The sequence below is a fragment of the Amblyraja radiata genome, chromosome 20 (genome assembly GCF_010909765.2).
Source record: "Amblyraja radiata isolate CabotCenter1 chromosome 20, sAmbRad1.1.pri, whole genome shotgun sequence".
In the NCBI taxonomy this organism is placed as follows: domain Eukaryota; kingdom Metazoa; phylum Chordata; class Chondrichthyes; order Rajiformes; family Rajidae; genus Amblyraja; species Amblyraja radiata.
In genome coordinates, this window is record NC_045975.1 from 12395365 (window position 1) to 12416691 (window position 21327).

The following is a 21327-nucleotide window of genomic DNA, read 5'->3' on the forward strand; positions in this document are numbered from 1 at the left end:
ATAAAAATCGTTATCGTTTTGAAGATCAATTTGAAAGTGATTAGTGGGTTAATTTGCCACTCAATTCATGGTAAAGCAATCAAAGGGATTTGATCTAAGTGTGAACGAGCGCGGCACGGTGGCACAGAGAGTTGCTGCCTCACAGAGGCTGGGGGCTGATCATGACCCCCTGCTGTCTGTCTGTACGGAGTTTGTGCGTTTTCCCTGTAACCACAGGGTTTTCTCTGGGTGTTCCAGTTTCCTCCCACACTCCAAACACAAACAGGTTTGTAGGTTAATTGGCTTTGGTAAATTGCAACATTGTCTCTCGTGTGTAAGATAGTGTTAGTGTATGGGATGGTCGCTAGTCGGCACAGACTCGGTGGGCTGAAGGGCCTGTTTCCATGTTGTATCTCTAAAGTCTAAAGATTCAATTGCAGAAATGGAAGAAAATAAGGAAGAGAATCAGCATGGATCTAATGGGCCAAATTGCCTCCATCAGAGTTATTACAACACGATAAACACTTTCCTGAGTATTTTAGTAACAGAAAATAAATAAAATGTATTTCATGGTACATTAGTATTTCATTAATTTATCATTGTGCCAACATACTTAATAACAGATTTTAAAATATATGCCCAGCATCAATATAGTAATAATTAAAATAACTGTCAATGGAGACGCAGAGTACAAAGCAAGGGACTGCATGTTCCGGGTACCACTTATTGTGAAGTAGTTATAGAGTCACAAAAAAAGTGCAGCAGAGGAACAGGCCCTTCGGCCCACCGGGGTCATGCCAACCAACGACCACCCATTTACGCTGATCCTACATGTGTGCTCTTTTCTTTATTCTCGCCACGTTTTTTGGCCCTCACAATCACAGGATGAATGTGTCCTGAAACATTGCTCACAACCCCACTCTAAACAAATGCGAAAGGAATTTACTAAAGAGAATTAGATGCATACAGGGTAAGGAAGAAGGCAGTGGGTTAATTGTACTTATCTTTCGGTGGGCTAGTACTGGGACGATGGGCCACTCCCTGACACATTTCAGAAGTAGGGGTTTAAGAAGCCAGCAGAGGCATTTCTGAATCCACGGAGCTGGTACATATGTCAGGTTGACGGACAGGCTAATCTGACACCCACACTACACTTTAGATGCGATCAGTGCTTTTAAAAATCTCGCCAGCAACACCAACACCACCCCCAACGCCCCATATATAAACCCCACTATCCCTCACCCCCCCAAACAAGTGCTTCGGGCAAACCGAGCAAGTTATTCCAGCAGCCAACACAAGCAAAGAGTTTTGCCAACTCTCTCAACACTTTGATCTGGGTGAGTGCTGTTCACATTGTTGTAACGGCGCGCACGTTTAATGGGTCTGGGCTCAATGTAGAAATTCTAGGGCGTTTGATGTCTTGAGTAGAACACCGAGATTTGTCCTTAATCTTCTGGGCTCCGTTCTTAAGAAATGAAACCTCCCGTTTAGTTAAATTCTGTGTGGCAATGTTAAGTCAACTCGTTCAGCGAAGCCGATGAATTGAAGAAGGGTCCCGACCCGAAACATCGCCTGTCCATGTTCTCCAGAGATGCTGCCTGACCCGCTGAGTTACTCTAGAATTCTGTGTCTTTATTTCCCGGTGTAATTTGTGCAAGCAGATCGTTTCATTGGGACTCGACTTAACTGGATTTGACACGGTGTCCTCTGATTAGATACCCCAATCTCTATTAAGTGGGTAATGCTGGAGAAACTCAGCGGGTGAGGCAACATCTATGAAGAGAAGGAATAGGCGACGTTTCGGGTTGAGGAACCCTTCCTCAGGGTTCTTCAACTGTGAGGAAGGGTCTCGACCCGACTTCTCTCTATAGATGCTGCCTCGGCCGCTGAGTTTCTCCAGCATTTTTGTCTACCTTTGATTTTTTTCCCCCCAGCATCTGCAGTTCTTTCTTAAACAGTGATTGATTTTAATCGATTTTTATTTACAGTCTCAATGGGCTCGCTCGGAATTCGCTCCCAATCTCAGGGGTTGCTCGTTCTCTGCGCCCTCTGTACTGCTTTGCTATCGGAGAGTCGGCCAATAAGGTGATAAATCGTCGAACTAGAAATGTTTCGTTTACGCAGTCAGTCTGATCGGCCAATCATCTGCATAATGTCTTGTTTTTGTGTGTGTTCAAGAATGTCTTGTTTTGAGATATGTGTAAGATATGTTTGTGTCATATTGATGTCTTTGTTCAGGCTGCAGGCAGTATTTGACTTATTTTCAGAATAATATCCATCTGTCTTGTTTTGAGATATGTCTCAATATATTTGTGCACTTTCAATATCCTTGCTTAAGATGCCTATTTGCTTTATTTTCAGAATTACTTCTAAGATTATATTTATCTTAGTTTGAGACATGCACTGATTTTCAAATTTGTTTTAGTTGTGCCGAAGATCTCTGTATTCATCTTACTTTCAAATCTGTGTTTAACGACATTTGGTGTATAAAATGTAGAGATTGGAGGAGATGCATGTGAACCTCTGTCTCACCTGAAGGGGCTGCTGGGGTCTTTGGGTGGATGTGAGGGACGAGGTATAGGGACAAATGCTATCTGACTCGTGAAATTCCTTCAGAACATTTTTTTAATTTGCTCAAGATTCCGGCATCTGCAGCCTCTCGTGTCTGCTTGAGATCAGGTGATCTGGTCAATATTGCTTATGGCCGCTGTGGGGTTTCTTGTTTGCAAATTGTCTGTGCGCTTCTAGTATTGGAAAAGAGAATACACTGTCAAGCTAAAAACGAAATACATTGGGAAGCTCTGAGGTAGAGAAAGGGGCTTGTGGCAACACAGATAGAGTGGTAAAGAAGGCATATGGTATGCTTGCCTTCATCGGGTGGAACATTGAGTATAAGAGACACAAAGTCATAATGCAGCTTTTCAGGACTTTGGTTAGGTTTTCTTTGGAATACTGCCTGCAGTTCTGGTCGCCCCATTACAGGAAGGGTGTGGAGACTTCGGAGAAGGTGCAAGATGTTTATCAGAATGCTGCCTGAACTAGGGGATATTAACTACAAGGAGACATTGGATAAACCTGGATTGTTTTCTCTAGAGCGTCAGAGGTTGAGGAAAGACCTGATAGACGTATATAAAATTCTGAGAGTCATAGATAGGGTAGACAGTCAGAACCTTTTTCCCCAGGGTGAAGATGTCAAAGACTAAAGTGCATAGATTTAAGGAAAAATGGGCAAAGGTTAAAGGATATTCCAAAGACGTGCTGGTTTGTAGGTTAATTGGCTTCGGTAAAATTGTAAATTGTCCCTGTGGTGCAGGTTAATGCTAGTTTACGGGGTGACCGCTCGTTGGCGCGGACTGTTTCGCACTGTATCTCTAAAGTCTAAAAGTCTAAAGATATGGGTGGGACACGTTTTAGTACACAGAGATTGGTGGGTGCCTGAAACACGATGGTGGAAGCAGAAAAGCTAGTGGTGTTCATAAGTTATGGGAGCAGAATTAGTCCATTCGGCAAGATCAAGTCTACTCCGTTATTCAATCACAGCTGATCCATGATTCTCTCTCAACCCCATTCTCCTGCCTTTGCCCCATAACTCCTGACACCCGTACTAATCAATGGAGGGATTTGGATCATGTGTGGGCAGATGGGATTAGTTTAACTTTGCAGCATGCTCAGCCCCGATATTGTATTCCTGTGTTATATTTTGCTATGTTCTATGTTCTAATGTAGTTCCAGTGCGATTGAGCTATTCCAATCTTGTTTTTCCTCCAGGAGGTCGGTGAGTGAGATGCAACTGATGCACGATATGGGGAGGCATCTGTACGATAGTAAGAGACAAGAGCTGATTAAAGATGTGGTAAGAGATGTCCACACAGCCAGCGAGAAGCATATCACCCCTTACACCGAGTCTCTGAGCCCTAAACACCCTCGCTCGTGCAAGCTCTCACCCGCGGTGAGAAGGCAACAGAGCAGGGCAAAGAGCAGGAGGCCGAGGAACAGCGAGAAAGAGGGAATCAAGAGCGTGAGTGCTGACGACTTCTCGGACATGGGAACACCGCAAGATCTCGACAGTCTACCAAAGACTGCTGACGATATTGCCTGAAGAACTTGCTCATCATTTCCCTGATTTGAACAAGTTAGATTGCTGCTATATTCCTTTGATTTCAATACTCCTTTGAAAACTAAATGTAAGCTAATAGCGATCAATGCCCAAAGTATTAGGGATGGAGAAGCAATGTGGTTAAATCTAAAAAAAGCCCTCTAAAATGACAACGGCAATTTGATTTGGGTAATAAATGTTGACCTTTCTAGCAAAGCCCAGATCCTTAAAAATGAATAAGTCAAATGAGTGTCCTTTTATTTCAAGATTTGTGTTCACTTTGCATGAAGGGTATATTATAAAACCAATGTCAGCTTCTTTTAACTGTTGATACTAAAGTTGCCACGCAAATTTGGCATCACGTCCACTCTTTGCACAGAACATGGCAAGCAAATCACCTTATCCCAGTGAGATGAGATGCAACAACAACCTGCATCGACATTGCACCAAGCACAGAGCAAAGAGTGGCAAAACCATGACTCAATGGGGGGGAACCTCTTACCTTTGGCCACAAAGGTGCCTCCTTCAGTTTACTGTAAGATCTGGTGGTTAGATCGTAGATATATATTATTTTGTAAAACACTGGTGTAGTTTTAAAATATATTTGGCTTTTCTTCTATACGCATTGGGTTAGAAATGAAGGGGAGATGAACCCTTATTATGCCATTAACATTAAATATGATACAAAATGCTAGAGTAATGGGCCTGTCCCACTTACGCAACTTTTTCTGTGACTGCTGGCACCCATCATAGGTCGTTGCAGGTCGACGAAAATGTTCAACGTGTTGAAAATCCAGCGGCGACCAGAAAGACTCTACGACTCTTTGGGCGACTGAGGAAACTACTCATGACCATACAGGCAACACCCTGGCGACATGTCGCGGGGTGAAGCCTGTATGGTCGTGAGTAGTCGCACAAAGAGTTGTACCTTGTTCTGGTCGCCGCTGGATTTTCAACATGTTTAACATTTTCGGCGACCTGCAACGACCTATGACGGGTGTCGGTATTTGACGAAAAAGTCGAGTAAGTGGGACAGACCCATAACTCAGTGGGTCAGGCAGGATTTCTGGAGAAAATAGATAGGTGACGTTTCAGTCTGAAGAAGGGTCCCGACCTGAAACGTCACCTGTCCATTTTCTCCAGAGATGCAGCCTGACCCGCTGATTTACTCCAGTATTTTGAGTCTATCTTTGGTTAAAACCTGTATCTGCAGTTCCTTTGTTGTTACGTTATAACACTAAGTATGTTTTAATTTAAGTTCTTTGTTTCAATTTTAGTAACAAATATACAATTGTCAACAAGTAGCACCTCCAAAAACAAATATCAAATTTTGCCAAGCATAATTTCATTAAACACATTAATTCGTTAATAAGTTGCACTGCCTTTCAAGACTTAAGGGCCTGTCTCACTTAGAAGACCTAAACAGCAACCTCTGGTGACCTTGCCCACCACCGAAGGTTTCCATGAGGTCACCGGAGGTTTTGGTCACTCTCCCTAATGGTCGAAAGTGGTTTCCGCGTGGTCGAGACTTCATCTAGGTTGCTGTTATTTTTTCATCATGATTAAAGCCGGCCTCGACTAAAAACTTAGTCGAGGAAGGTTTTCAACATATGCGTGGGAGGTGGTAGGAGGTTGCAGGTCACCTCGACCGTGAATTTTTTTTGAGTGGCGGGCAAGGTCACCAGAGGTTGCTGTTTAGGTCTCCTAAGTGGGACAGGCCCTTTACACGCTAGGTGTTCATCACCAGATCTTACAATAATTAGTCTATGCCGTTTTTTGGCCAAAATGCTAAACTGAAGAGCTATCTTGGGTCATGTAAAAGATCCCACAGCACAGTGTTGATGACCAATGATGATTTCCCCAGCATTCTAGACCAATATTGGAGCCTCAATGAACAACTTCTTTGGTTGTCCATGAGGAGAGATGGAAGAGGGTTTTCATTCAGGGGAGAGATTAGAGAAACTTGGCTTGTTTTCCCCAAGGTGAATGAGGCTGAGGTGAGACCTGATGGTCGTATTTAAGATTACGAGAGGGTAGTGTAAAGAACTGAAGAAGGGTCCCAACTCAAAATGTCCTGAAGAAGGGTCCTGACCCAAAACATCACCTATCTATGATCTCCAAGGATGCTGCCTGACCTGCTATGTTACCCCAGCATTTTGTGTCTTTCGTAGTCTAAATCTATTTTTACATGGCAGTGGTATCAGAAACAAAAAGGCATAGGTTTAAGATGAGAGGAAGAAGTTTTAAAGGGGATCCTGAAGGGACAGTTAATGTTATGCAGAGTGGTAGGTTGATATCTGGTACAGGACCCATTTGATAATATGATCATATGACTCTATCTACAAAACAATATCACATCTCAAATTATTTGCTGCTTATGAGAGCTTGCTATACATGAAGATGTTGAACCAGTGACTTCACTTAAAATGAGCTTCATTGTCTATTGGGTGTTTGAGAATCTTGAGGAGGAAAGCACTGTTGCAAGTGAACATCTTTTGTTCAATTGGTTCAGTGATGTTCTTCAAGGGAAGGATATCCAGTCAGCCATCTGTGTGCTTTCTCATTCCACACTGATGCAGCTGACTATTAGGAATCTGTTCCCTCACTCGATCCAGCAAGCCACTCAAGGATGATTTACAAAAAGACACCTCTTTTCCAGCAGCACCTGGAGGTGGTGTAATAACAATAGCCTTACTGTGGCACTGAAGTACAAAACACAAGAAGAATTCTCTGTGTGTGTTGCGAATGCAGCTTTAGAGTTGACACTTTATAGAATCTTTATTGTAAAATAAAAGTAATGTATTTTCCTTTAGTATAAGGTGCATATTTATTCTTTGTAATTTATGTTTCGCATAATTTATAACTTTGTAAAAATGCACTTTTCGTATGATATGGTTGCACCAAGATTATTTGTGTGATTAAGACATTCTCTTGTTACGCAATTCTCTGCTGAATCTCACGCAGGGGCCACATACGTTGTAACGACAGATTCATCTCCAATTGTGGGTGATGTGAGACTGAGTCTCCTTTGACCGAGGTATAACCTCCGTAGAGACATCAGTAAATTGGAGTCACAGATCTTATGATGTGACCTTGTCAGCAGGAACCCTGGCACAGAGACCAATATCCACAGTGCGACCATTACTGGGCAGAAAACCCACAGGGGACACGTTGACATCTGATGCCAAGTTTCTTGTCAAGTGCCCCCATGGCCTTTGCTAGGGTTTGCCAAGCCATAAAGCCTTCCTTTCATGTGGCAATTCAAAAGTATTACTCCCTGCCAGAAATACCAATGCATAGCCCGAGATGTTTTTAAAACTTAGAGGTTATTTACTTTTCCATGAACTGTAACCTTTACAAGATGATGCTCTCTGTTGAACAAGACTGTGTTCCTCTCATTATATTGCTCAGCAAAATCTTTCTCACTCACATCTTCCAAGTTATTGAGCGGAGAAGGTTTTACAGGGTTACATTTGAAATAGCACAACTTGGCATTTTTTCAATGCTTCCATGAATTAGTTAATTGCTGGTAAAATTTATTTTGGCTCAATAAAGTTGGGAAGATTCTTGTCTCCGAAATGACATGTTTCTTTTTCATTATTGCAAGTCAACACGTCAGTGTTGCCGTCAAACAACCGTAACAGCATATGCTGAATGTCTGAATGAGAAACAGAAAAAAAAACTGGAAACACTCGGGTGGTCAGGCAGCATCTATGGAGAGAGGGGTAGAGTAAATAGTTCAATAGTACTTTATTATCACATATACCCAAGTACAGTGACATTCTTTGCATACAGTTCAGCAAGAATCTTACTACACATACATAAATACAAAAGTGTGGGAATGATAGATAACACTGAGGTGAACACAAGAGTCACCCTGTTTCCTGCACCATTTTCAGTCCGAGAACCTTCATCAGAAAACAAGGTACTGGAGGAACTCAGTGGTTCAGGCAACATCTATGGAGGGTAAAGGACAGATGACGTTTTGGGTCAGGACACATCACCCGTCTGAAGAAGGATCCTGACCTGAAATATCATCTCTCCTTTTCCCTTCACTGAAGCTGCCTGACCCACTGAATTCCTCCAACTGTTTACCTTTTACTCAAGATTCCAGCATCTGCCATCTCCCATGTCACCGTTCATCAGAACCCTCACCTGCCAAAAGGTTTTGGACCTGAAACATTAACTCAATTTCTCTCTCCACATACGCTGCCTGACCTGATGAGTATTTCCAGCATTTCCTTTTCCATCGACATTCCACATCAAGTTTCATTTTGCAGCACACTAGCGCAGCGTGTGGCACTGATACTTCACAGAATCAGCAGTTTGGTTTCAATCCTGACCTCCGGTGCTCTCTGTGTGGAGTTTGCATGTTCTCCCTGAGGCACCGTGGATGTCCCCCATGTGCTGCAGTTTCCTCGTACATCACAAAGACGTGTGCGTCAGTAAGTTATGTATCCATGATAAATCATCCTTTGTGTAGATGGGTGTTAGGAGAAGAGTAGAGAAAATAGTGGAGGGAAATAAATGGGGGAATGGGGTTGCACTGTGAGCCAGCATATAGTCAGTGGGCCAAATGGCCTTCTATATCAGGAGGAAAATGTGTCAACCACAGTTGAGTTGAGTAATCTCACTCTTGTCATTTGCTCCTACATCAGGGTTGTTCTCAGGTTATGATAGGGTTCTGTTATGGACATCTTTCCTTTGCCCTAACGCTTAACAACCCGGAAATGTGGTCATGAACCAAGTTCCCACCTGGCTGAAGATGTCTACAGCCTCATAGCATCTGGAATATCCCTCCCGTCCATCTCCCAAACACTTGCTTATATATCCAGGTACAAAAATCTGCCTTCTGTAACCTGGGGAGGACTTGTAACACATCTCCGACTTCCTCAGATTACTGTAAATCCATAGTAGTCCGGGTTGAAAGTCAACAGCCAATTTATTTAGAGTAAGCTTTGCTTCTATTTCTTTCACAGGGCATTGAAGGTCACCACTGCTCCCTGCTAAATCTCTGAACCCTCATGATTTCTCACCATTGCTCTTTCTCTGAAAAGGGAATCTATTTAGTAATCTCAGGGAATCCAAGTATTATTGGAAAAGTCATATTTATCGTTCATCCCTAATTACATGGAATGAGCTGCCAGAGGACGCCATGGAAGCAGATACAATTCCATTCTTCAAAATACATTTGGACAGGTGCTGTATATGGATAGGAAGAGTCTAGGGGGTTATGGGCCAAATGCAGGCAAATGGGACTAGCTCAGAACGCTAACTTGGTGGGCATGGACAATTATTGATGATGATAGTGGTATATATAGGGCAGATAGTCAGAACCTTTTTCCCAGGGTGGAAATGTCAAAGACTTAAAGGGATATGTTTAAGGTGAGAGGGGGAAAAGTTTAAAAGAAATGTGCAGGCCAAGTCTTTTTTCACAGAGAGAATGGTGGGCACCTGGAACCTGCTGCCAGGGGTGGTGGTGGAGGCAGATATGATAGTGGCTTTTAGATAGGTTCTTGGATATGCAGGGAATGGGGGGATATGGATCACATGGAGGCAGAGGGGATTCGTTTATTTTAGTATCATGTTCGGCAGAGACATTGTCGGCTGAAGGACCTGTTATCGGGCAGTCAAGAAGGTCAAAATGCAGCTTTATAGGACTTCAGATGGGCTGCATTTGGAATATTGTGTGCGGTTCTGGTCCTCCCATTATGGATGGAAAGGATGTATAGGCTTTGGAGAGGACGAAGAAGAGGTTTACCAGAATGCTGCCTTAATTCGAGGGTTATTACCTGTAAGGATAGGTTGGACAAACCATACAAAACTACAATAAAATAAAGTGATGAGAAGCATAGCTAGGGTAAATAGACTTTGTTTCCCAGTGTCAAAATATCAAGAACTAGAGGAGACATAGCTTTAAGGTGAGAGGTGCAAAAGTTAAAGGAGATGTGCGGGGAAGTTTTTAAAACAGAGAGAGGTGGGTGCCTGGAATGCGCTGCCATGGGTGGCGGTGGAGGCAGATATAATGCTGTCATTTTGGAGGCTTTTGAATAGACACATGGATATGCAGAGAATGGAGGGAATGGGATCACATGCAGCAAAGGAGATTAGTTTAACCTGGCATGGATATTGTGGGCCGAAGGGCCTGTTCCTGTGCTGTACTGTTCTATTGGTCCTAAATTACAAGGTTCTCTTTGGACATATCAGTACAAATTGAAATAAATAACATGAATTCTTTTTTCACTGACGGACCTTTAGTTGAATCTCTGCTGTGACTCACGCTGAGGTACTGCAATTTGGCTGAATACTTCATCTCTGCACTGTGAGAACTCTTGTACATCAGTAACCCTGGAGAAACTAACTGGCCTCTGTAAATCAGGCACGCTCTTTTTCTGTGGGATACATCCCAACCACACACGTTTCCAATGTAATCGACCTTTTTGTTAACTGTTAAAAGTAATGCACTCAACAGCTTATACTTCGGCCAAAGGAATAAGGAACGAAAAACCTACCGATCTTTGAACAATACCACAACCTTAAACTAAAAAGTCAATGTCAAGGGTCATTGTTGTAAATCTACATTGTGAAAGGACTGATGTCATCGCTTCACTTCTAGTTCAGAAACTCGGAGCAATTGGGAATTACTTCCCTCTGCTCCGTCCCATATTCAGGGACTTTGCGTCTTGCCTCTTGGGAAGACATCACTCTGACATCAGCTCGAACAAAAAGAATGTTGATGCATGGATTCCAAACCTCTTATATAAGGGAGCTGTTTTCACATCAAGATGCACCAACACAATTGCCAGCAGTGGGCAAATCGAAAAGTAGCTGCAGGAGCTCTTCCGAAGTTGGACTTGAAGCCTGCAAAACGAATTTTGAGGAATCGGTAAGTGACTGTACTTATGTGGTGGAAAGTTGGGCGTTTGAGATCACTGTCACTGATTGATGAAAGAGCACCAAAGGTATCGCTGGAAGCTGACATTTTATCCAGTGCATGCTTTGCGATGGAGAGACAACGAACTGCAGATGCTGCAACCCTGAGCAAAACACAAACTGCTGGAGGAACTCAGTGGGTCAGGCAGTATCTGTGGTGGGAACGGATTAGCAACGTTTCGGGTCGGGAACCTTCTTCAGACTGATCTTCAGTTTGGGTAGCCCACAACCGAATGATATGAAGATTGAATTCTCCAATTTGAAGTAATACCTCCGCATCCCTTCTCTCTATCTTTTGCTCACCTCCACCATGGCACGCACCCATTTCCCCCACTATTCCGCCCCTTTTCCCCCTTCCACTGTCCACTTTCCACGTATCCCTCCGTATGGCTTTTTACATTTCACTACTCTTTCCTCCACATCTGGCAACTTTTTGTCTCCTCTTTATCTTTGTCACTATCTTCAGCCATCTGCCAACCAACCCCCTCCCCACACTTGCATCCATTATCACTTGCAGGCTTTGTCCTGCTCCCACCTCATTTTTCCAGATTTCGTTCCTCACTCTAATCAGTCTGAAGAAGGTTCCCCACCTCAAAACATCGCCTGCCCATTCCACCCACAGACGCAGTCTGACCCCGTTACATTACTCCAGCATTTTGTGTTTTGCTCATACTTTGTGATGCCGCGGTCTAGCCTCTGAACTGGTCTGGGTTCGATACCCACAGTTGATATATATATTGCCAAACCTGGTGGGCAGATTGATAGGGTACTGAGAGTAACTAAACTCCAGGAGATGCTGTCTTTCTGATGAGATGTGAAACCAATACCACGCATTATCTGCGGACAGTTGACATGTGCATTAAGAAGCATTTGTAATTACTGCATGATGCAAGATTATCTAATACATATCTGCATTGATCCCTCCACAATGAAGATATACTGATGAAGAGCAGGGGGATACTTCATTTTCCCTAAATAGTCATTAATCCTCAATTACTATCAATGAAATTGAAGAGAAGATTTACAAAGTTATTGCCATAACTCAAGGGTCTGAGCTATAAGAAGAGGTTGGGCAGGTGAGGATTTTATTCCTTGATTTGCAGGAGGTTGAGGGGAGATTATATAGAGGTATACAAAATCATGTGGAATAAATAGGATGTCTTATTCGTGAGGGAGGGGAATCAAAAGGGCATGGGTTGAAGGTAGGATTGGAAAAAATTAATAAGAACCTGAGGGCAACTCTTCACACAGAAGATGAAAGGATAGAACTAGCTGCCAGAAGAATTATTTGTAGGTATAATTCCAACATATAAATAGACATTTAGACAAGTACATTCATAGGAATGGTTTATAAAGATATGATCCAAATGCAGGACAATGGGACTAGCTTTAATGGGGCATTGTAGTCGGCATGGACGAATTGGGCCAAAAGGCCTGCTTCTGTCTTATATGACTCTGTGTCTATGAAACACATTTTCTGGCCATTGTCTCATAGCTTTTGGGACCTTGCTGTGTACAAATGGGATCCCTGTGTTTCGTCATCACAGCAGTAAGATAATGTGCGTTACAAAGCCATTTAGTATATCTTGCAGTTGTGATGGGGTTCAACAGAAATGCAAGTCCTTGATGCAAAGTGAATAGCAATAGAAGTTAAAAGTATTTGCCATCACGTTCGGCACGGACATCGTGGGCTGAAGGGACAGTTCCTGTGCTTAACTGTTCTATGCTCTACGCTACATGAAAAGAAACTATTAATATAACAAGTTGCTGCAATTTGGAAGGTGAAGCCTGAAAGGGTAAAAGAAAGCATATTCAGCCAAGGTTTATTGAGGGAAGGACCCAAAGTGCTGGAGTAACTCAGCAGATCAGGCAGCTTCTCTTAAGAACATGGATAAGTGACATTTTGGGCCGGGACCCTTCTTCAGACTGTCTAGCGGATGAATACTTGAATGGGGTTTTCAGGGATTCAAGAGTGAAGAATGTTTAATTGTCATCGGCACTGTAACTGGGACAATTAAATTCTTATTTGCTGCGGCTTTACAGGCCCCTTAATGCAATAGCACAACAGATAAATATACATTATTCAATAACACAATCAATTATCAGCAATACTAGGTAACTAGACCATAACAGTACAAACCGATGTAGTGCAACCTAACAAAAGTCCACAGTAGCTCGTTGCGGAGGTAGGGTTATGGTTAGGGTTGTGCAGGGTGGTTCAACAGTCTGACGGTTGATGTGAAGATACTGTTCTTATACCTGGAGGTCAAGGGTTTCAGGCCCCTCTACTTCTTCCGGATGGTAGCAGTGAGACGAAAGCGCGGCCAGGGTGGTGTGGGTCATTGATAATGTTTGAGGTGGCACTTCCTGTAGATCCCTTCGACGGTGGGGAGGTCAGATCCTATAATAAACTGTGCAATGTCCACCACTTTCTGCAGCCTCCTTCATTTCTCGGCATTTGAGTGACTAGGTTAGGCCATGATACAACCAATTAGAATAAAAGGACGTACCTTTAGAAAGGAGATGAGGAGGAATTTCTTTAGTCAGAGGGTGATGAATTTGTGGAATTCATTACCACAGGCGGCTGTGGAGGCCAAGTCATTGGGTATTTTTAAAGTGGAGATTGACAGGTTATTGATTAGCAAAGGTGTCAAAGGTTACAGGGAGCAGGCAAGAGAATGTAGTTGAGGGGGAAAAATAGATCAGCCATGAAGGAATAGCAGAGTAGACTCGATGGGCCGAATGGCTTAATTCTGCTCCAATGACTTATGAACATATAAATGGTATGTTCTCCATTAAACACCTGTAGAAGCTTAATGGAGTATCCAGCAACATGCTGAAATTGAGACAAACTGGATAGGTCTAAGAGAGAGCTGGCATGGGCTTGATGGGCTGAAAGTCGGTAATAATTGTATGATCTGTAACCTGTCACTAAATGGTAATTCTTTGCTTTGTTAATTGCAGAGGATGGTTTCCTTAAACCTGGCACAAGTTGGAATTGTCATCATCTTTTGCAGCATGTCGTGGCTGCTACCCTGTGAGGGGAATCCCAGAGGGTAATTCACCAGATATACAAATATATTACAAGGATATTAGAATGGTCGGAGCTTGTATAATTAACCATCTTCTCTCTGCAGGAGGAGAACGGTGAGCGAACATCAGGAGATGCATGACAGGGGTCGCTTTCTGCAAGACTGGAAGAGGATGCAGTGGCTTGAGAAGATCATGGAGAGTTTGCACACGGCTGTTGAAGTCCTTCCTAATGACGCAGCTGCAGAAAATCTACCGGGACAGAGGGAACCATCTGCACTTCCCCATACCCCCGGATATAGGGAAGGAATCGCCAGTAGCCACCAAGACCTCGAACTAGGAGGTGTTCTTGCTGGTGACCTCGAGGAAGCTGAGAAGGCAGCGAGAGTGGATCTTTCTGATCTTCAGAGTTGACCATAGTGTCATACAGCACAGAAACAGGCTCTTCGGCCCAACTCTTCCATGCAGACCAAGATGCCCCATCCAAGCGTTCCATTTGCCAGCGTTTGACCCATACCCTTCTAAACCTTTCCTATCTAACTAACATTCAGTACAATCAATTTTGAGGATCTACGAGTTGTATAGTGATCCTGACACTGTCTGATCCCAAATAATACCGACTGTTCCCTCTTATATACCAACTTATTTAATGGGGAACTTGAGTCACACATTTCCATTTTATCCTCTTCTTCTCCTCCCCCTCCTGTCCTCTTCCATCCATATCCCTCCCTCCAGCTTTATTCCTCCTCATCTCTCCTTATCTGACACATTTTGTCTCCTTTTTACCTCTATCCTTTGTCACTTACTCCACCCATCAGCCAATCAAACCTCCCTCACCTGTATCCACCTATCACTTACCAAGCTTTGTCCTGCCTCCATCTCTCTTTTCCAGCTTTCTCCCCACTACGTCAAGAGTGTCCGGACCCAAAACGTCGCCTTCCCATTCCCTCCACAGAAGTTGTCCGACCCACAAAGTTCCTCCAGTACTTTGTGTTTTGCTTAAGATGCCGGCACCTGCACTTTCTTATGTCTCCAAGTACTTAACGTTACTACTTACTCTATTTAATAATATTTTAACCATACATTGGCAATCTTACATATATATTTCCTGAAATAAATACTAGCTGAGATATATTTATTGTTATTTATATAATTTATTTTTGAGATTCAATTTCTCATTTGTTTTTAAATGTGTGTATTGTTCACAAGTCCTGATGCTATCAAAAAATAAAAATAAAAATCTTGACGATTGCTTATATTACTTTCTGATTCAGAATATTGATGAGAAGGAAATAATATGTACTAATAAGATCATAACTAATCCTGCATCTCATCCACATTACCAATCTAATCCCCATATCACACAATGCTTGGGTAGTAACTCACCCTATTAAGCAACCACAACATGGCAACACTGTGGCAGACCAACTTTAAATGTGCGCATTGGGACATGGATAGACTAAATAGGAATGAAACTTTTCCCTTTGCACAAGGTCTAAAACAAAGGGCATAAATATGTAGCAGAATTAGTGGGGAAATGAGGACAAATTTTTCCAGGGATGCTGTCTGACCAGCTGAGTTATTCCAGCACTTTTTGTCCATCCTTGGTAAACCGGCATCTGCAGTTCCTTGTTTCTATAAACCTTTCCATCCATAAGTGCAACTCATTGTCTAAAAGAGGCAAAAACCCTAGTCACATTTAATGGAACATGTTTATGTGTTTTAAGGTTAATGAGGCCATGGACCCAGTGCTGGAAGATTGGATTAGGTCTGATTGGTCTCTCCACAGATGCCTCCTGACCAGCTGAGAACTTACAACAGTTTTTGTTTTTGAAAACATAATTTTCAAGAAACTCTGAAAATAAAACAAAGTTGATATCCCACTGACTGAAAATGAATTGTTACGCGGTGGCACAGTGGCGCAGCTGATAAAGCTGCTGCCTCACGGCACCAGATACCCAGTTTTGATCTAGACCTCGAGTGCTGTTTGTTTGGAGTTTGCACGTTCTCCCTGTGACCGCGTGGGTTTCCTCCGGGTACTCTGGTTTCCTCCCCGTCGCAAAGATGTGTGGGTTAGTGGGTTAATTGTTCTTTGCAAATTGCCCCTGGTGCATAGGGAGTGGATGCAAAAGTGGGATAGCATGGAACCAGTGTCAACGGGTGATTGTTAGACCGCATAGGTTCGATGGGCCCAAGGGCCAGCTTCCATGCCGTATCTTTCAATCCAATTCAAACAAAATATGGCTATCTACAATTTATGTGTTTTAAGGTTCATGAGGCCATGAATGTAGTTAAACACGGGAGATGGTTTGGAAAGATCTGCTGTTCAAGACAAGGTGTTTGTGTGTTATCAGTGACCTCTTCTGGTGATGCTTGGAATCGAACTTGAAGCAGCCAGTTCCAAAGTGTCCCGGCCAGGGAGAAATTATTTCCTCCGGTATTGGGAGTCCAGAACAAGAGATATGGTAGTAGTAGAGATAGAGGCACCCCTTCACAAAGAGCTTAAATATCTCAAGCTTTCTTCTCAAAAAGAAGTTGACCTGTGGTGTCAAATAACAATGTTGAACATACGTTCATAAATTTTTAGTCTGGCATGGCTATTGAAAGTTGCAAATTCAATCAGGACTAATGCACAACTGTGATCTAATTGAATAACTGACTATGCTTTGAGTGAGCTGTTCCCATGTTCTAGACAAAAATGATTATACTGGTATACTGTTCCGAAGTCAAAATTCACAAAAAGACATTGTTGAAAACATGGCAATTTTTTTGAGTTGCCAAAGTGCTGAAGCAACTCTGTGGGTCAGGCAGCGGCTTTGGAGGACATTGATAGGCAACGTTTCGGGTCAGGACCCTTCTTCAGACTGAGTCCCTCCAGCACTTGGTGCTTTGCTCAAGATTCTAGCATCTGTAGTTCCTAGTGTCTCGTCTGGAAAACTTTTCGTAAGCAAGGTCTATTATTTTCAGCTTTATTATTGTTCAGTGATGAAACCCAATATGGGCTTTCATCTTCAAAATGGAGTGGCTGATTCTCTAAACCGCTGAGAGTGTTCTCCGTTCTGACGCCGGTGCTCCGGTCAGCCCGGCGAGAGGGCCTGAAGGCCCCGAACAAAGAGGAAGAGGACTGAACTTTATTGCCTTTCCTCACAGTGGGGAAACGTTGATTCTGCTGTGTGGGCATCTTCATGTTAAATTCTATCGTGTATTGTATTCTTTTTATTCGTATGTCTGTATGGTAATTCAAATCTCACTGTACCAATTGGTGCATGTGATAATAAATGTCTCTTGAACTCTTGCCCTCTTCTCACTGCTACCCTTGGGCAGGAGGTACAGAAGTCTGAAGTCCCACACCACCAGGTTCAGGAACAGCTACTTTCTGATAACCATCAGGTTCGTGAACCGATCCACGCAATCCTAATCATACCGTGACAACGGAACACCACCTTGCACTACCACGGCCTAATTTTTCCTCTTGTATTTTGCACTGTCTTGTATCTTTACACAGTCTTGTTTCATTCAGAAATGTTAGGCCTAAATATTGTATAATTTGTTGCTGTGTGTTGTCTGAGTCCATGTGCCTGTGATATTGCTGATGATTTCAGTTGTACCCGCACCTCACCGGACTGGTAAACATGACAGTGAATTTAATTTTATTCCAGACTGGAGATCAATGGCAGGTTCTGGAAGTCTTCAATTAAACAGACCTTTAACAAGTCCGTATCGATGGAGAGAGAATTTTTTAATATTGCAGTTACAGCCTTATATCACAACTGCTTCAAGCTTTTGTTTTGGTTCTGCACGATATTGGATGTTTTATATTTACTGAAGTGTTTTTGTTTATTATGTTATCTATTGAGTTCTGTGTTCACAAACCTGTTGTTGTGCTGCTGCAAGTATGAGTGGCCAAGTAGTGTCTGAAGAAGGTTCTCGACCCGAAATGTCACCTGTTCATGTCCTGCAGATATGCTGTCCGCTCAGCTGAGTTACTCCAGCACTTTCTGTCCTTTTGTCTAAGAATGTCATTGTTCCGATTCAGTACATCTGATAATTAAATACTCTTGACACATAGATTGCTGAATTCAACATTCAGACTCAGTGACGGCAACAGACAATAGATGGCACTGGAAGCAGCCGGCAGCGCAGAGTGCGCAGGCGTAAGTGCTGGCAGCCGGCAGCCGATAGAGGAAAGTGCGCAGGCGTGAGTGCCGGTAACCGGCCGCCGATTAAGGAGAGTGCGCATGCGTGCGTGCAGGCAGCCGCCAGTGGAGAGTGCGCGGGCGCAAGCGCCGGCAGTCGGCAGCGGAGTCTGCGCGGTAGCGAGAGGCATCAGCCGGCACAATGTGATGAATATGCGTAGGCGCGCTATCCTCTCGCGAGATCCCGCGGTCTGGGCCTATGCGGATTCCGCGCGACGCGCAACCGCGGCCTGAAGTTGTGAATCAGACGGGTGGCGGCGCCGAGCTACGAGCGGCAGCGCTGGCTATCGCGGGTAGGTGGCTTGTTGGTGCTTACAGTGGGCGTGGAGGGCAGGTTCCAGGATTGGGGACGTCCGAGGTGGCGACGGCCGGGGTCTGGGATTAGGCCCTTCGGTCCACACCGTCCAACATGTCCCATCAACACTGGTCCCGTTTATCCCCGTTTGGCCCACATCCCTCTGAGCCCTTCCTATCCATATCCCTGTCCAAATGTCTTTTAAATATTGTTATTGGACCTGTCTCAATTACCTCCTCTGGCAGCCCATTCTCGTTCCCTAACCCGCCATCCAATGAGCGAAAAGGTTCCCCGAGGTTCCTATTAAACGAAGGTACACAAAAAAGCTGGAGAAACTCAGCGGGTGCAGCAGCAACTATGGAGCGAAGGAAATAGGCAACGTTTCGAGCCGAAACCCTTCTTCAGTTGCCTATTTCCTTCGCTCCGTAGATGCTGCTGCACCCGCTGAGTTTCTCCAGCTTTTTTGTGTACCTTCGATTTTCCAGCATCTGCAGTTCCTTCTTAAACACTCCTATTAAACGAGTTCCCTCTCACCTTAATGCCTTCTAGTTCTTGATAACCCAACCCCACTTAAACGAATCTGTGCACTCACTCTGTCTATTCCCCTGATTATTTTGTATACCTCTAAAAGATCACCCCTCGGTTTCCTGTATTCCAAAGAATAAAGTCTTAGTCTGCCCAACCTCCCCCCTGTAGCTCAGGCCCTTGAGATCTAGGAACATCCTCGTACATCTCTGCACTCTCCATTTTAATGGAATCTTTCCTATAGCAGGGTGACCACAACTGAACACAATACTCCCAAGTATGACTGCACTGACATTTTGTATAACTGTTGCTTAATGTTCTAATTTCTATACTCACTTTTCTGACTGATTGTGCCAAGGCCATTGTACCAAAAGCTGACTTTATTGTTTTGTCTACCTGTGATGGATCAAAACATCCCAGCAGCTTGTTAAATCAAAATGTGGCTTTTGACTGCATGAAGGAAACACTTCAGCAGTTGACCAACAACTCAAAAGGAAGAGGTATTGTCACAGACACTATTTCAGTATGGAGACAGGCCCTTCGGATCAACTTGCCCATGCTGATCAAGATGCCCCATCTACTCCAGTCCCAACTGCCTGCGTTTGGCCCATATCCCCTTAAACCTTTCCTATCCATGTACCTGTCCAAATGTCGTTAAAATATTGTCATAGTAACTACCTCCTCAGGCACCCGGTTGCATACACCCACCAGCCTCTGAAAGTGTTGAGAGTATCTGGAGCTTGCAGACTTGGCAGCTAAGGCATAGCTGTCAGTAACAGAGTGATCAATTCATAAGTGATCAAGAGGTCAGAAGTGGAGATGTACGGTACAGAGAATCCAGATGTGCAGAGACTGCATCAGTCTGAAGAAAGGCCATGACCTGGCATGTCACCTTTCATTCCTCAGAATGTCACCTGCCCAATCCCTTCCCAGATGATGCCTAACTTCTGAGTTCTTCCTACACTTAATGTTTGGCACAAGAAGTGCATATTGTAGGGCTAGGAAATGATACATTGATAGTGTGGACACATTTGTTTTCTTGCACAAGTCCTGGATCATTACATATCAAATAAACAATTCCTAATTTATGTCAACATTTTGACTCTTTTCATTAAAAAATATGTAACTGTTTTCATGTGGAAAGTGATTTAAAAAAAAAAATCTGTTGTTGATGTTTGGTGTTTGGCAAATATTTCTGAAATAATGAAATGAAATTATAGTGAGAACGGTGAGAACGGCCAGGGACATCGGGCCTCCGTAGAGGCAATTGCGGTGGCCTCAATAGGCCTGACTTTGGGGTGAACATGGGGTGGGGACTGGACATTGTGCCTTCCTCCACAGTGCTACCCACTGTGGGGGGATGATTTTTTTGTCTAATTGTAGTCCTGTAGGTCTGTGTCCAAGATGGCTGCCGTGAAGAGAGAGTGGTCACTGGCGCACTTTGGCTGCCGCTGCTCTCTCTTCACACTGTGTTTTTGATTTTCTGTTTTTGGATTGAATTCTGTTTTTAATTTGTGTCTCTGTGATGTCTTTATTACTTGTTATATTCCGATTATATGTTTTTATTCCGATTACTATGTAAGGTGTCCTTGAGATGTCTGAAAGGCGCCCATTAAATAACATTTATTATTATTATTATTATTATTTCGACACACAAGACAGCCAATGCTGGAGTTTTGAGCAAAATACAAAGTGCTGGAGGAACTCAGCAGGTCAGGCAACACTTGTGGAGGGAAATGGGCGGACGATATTTTGGGTTGGGACCCTTTTTCATCTGTCCATTTTCCTCAGATGCACAGATGCAACCTGACAGACTGAGTTCATCCAGCAGTTTGTGTTATCTAGTAATGCATTTGATCTATTGTATTTGTGCCAGCTCTGACATTTCCAATTCTTTGCTTTTCTCTTTTGGCCCATTTCCTTATAAAGTATTTATTTGGATTTGAAAGTATTTTAGAGGTTGAGCAGCATGGCATGCATCCAGCTACTTGCCAGTTAGACCAGTGCTGCATGTCTGATGTATGCATTTACAGCTGTGCTATTGTGCTTGGAGCCCAAATGCATGGGATTTCCCAGTATTACTCCGGCAAGTCCCACCTTTGTGATCTTATACAAACCAAACATGGTATCGATTTTCATTTCATTTGAATGAAAATTCTAAAACTAACAATGGGGGTGGAATGATAAGTTTTATTTTGGTTTCAATTTAATGCTTTTTAATTGTTTTTATAAACAGCAATTTTAAATAAATTTTACTCGTATTAAAAATCTGT

At 43.3% G+C, this 21327-nt stretch overlaps 3 protein-coding genes across 4 annotated transcripts in view; all 3 read left to right on the top strand.

Annotated features, from left to right (window-relative positions):
* The first annotated feature begins 1242 nt into the window (after positions 1–1242).
* Positions 1243–4804, top strand: pth (parathyroid hormone). Its single transcript, XM_033038584.1, has 3 exons — positions 1243–1316; positions 1968–2064; positions 3748–4804. Exons 2-3 carry the CDS (start codon positions 1973–1975, stop codon positions 4076–4078), a joined length of 423 nt encoding a protein of 140 aa, XP_032894475.1. The 5' UTR covers positions 1243–1316; positions 1968–1972; the 3' UTR covers positions 4079–4804.
* A 5983-nt stretch (positions 4805–10787) lies between these two features.
* LOC116984444 (parathyroid hormone-like) lies at positions 10788–14789 on the top strand. The gene is made up of 3 exons (XM_033038585.1): positions 10788–10961; positions 13973–14064; positions 14146–14789. Exons 1-3 carry the CDS (start codon positions 10806–10808, stop codon positions 14450–14452), a joined length of 555 nt encoding a protein of 184 aa, XP_032894476.1. The 5' UTR covers positions 10788–10805; the 3' UTR covers positions 14453–14789.
* Positions 14790–18296: 3507 nt separating this feature from the next.
* Positions 18297–21327, top strand: part of btbd10 (BTB domain containing 10) — a 66138-nt gene continuing 63107 nt past the window's right edge. The window contains exon 1 of one of the 2 annotated variants that reach the window (XM_033038826.1): positions 18297–18527. The gene's annotated coding sequence lies outside the window, so the exon portion shown is untranslated. The remainder of the gene's footprint in view (positions 18528–21327) is intronic. The other variant, XM_033038824.1, reaches the window with a different exon arrangement.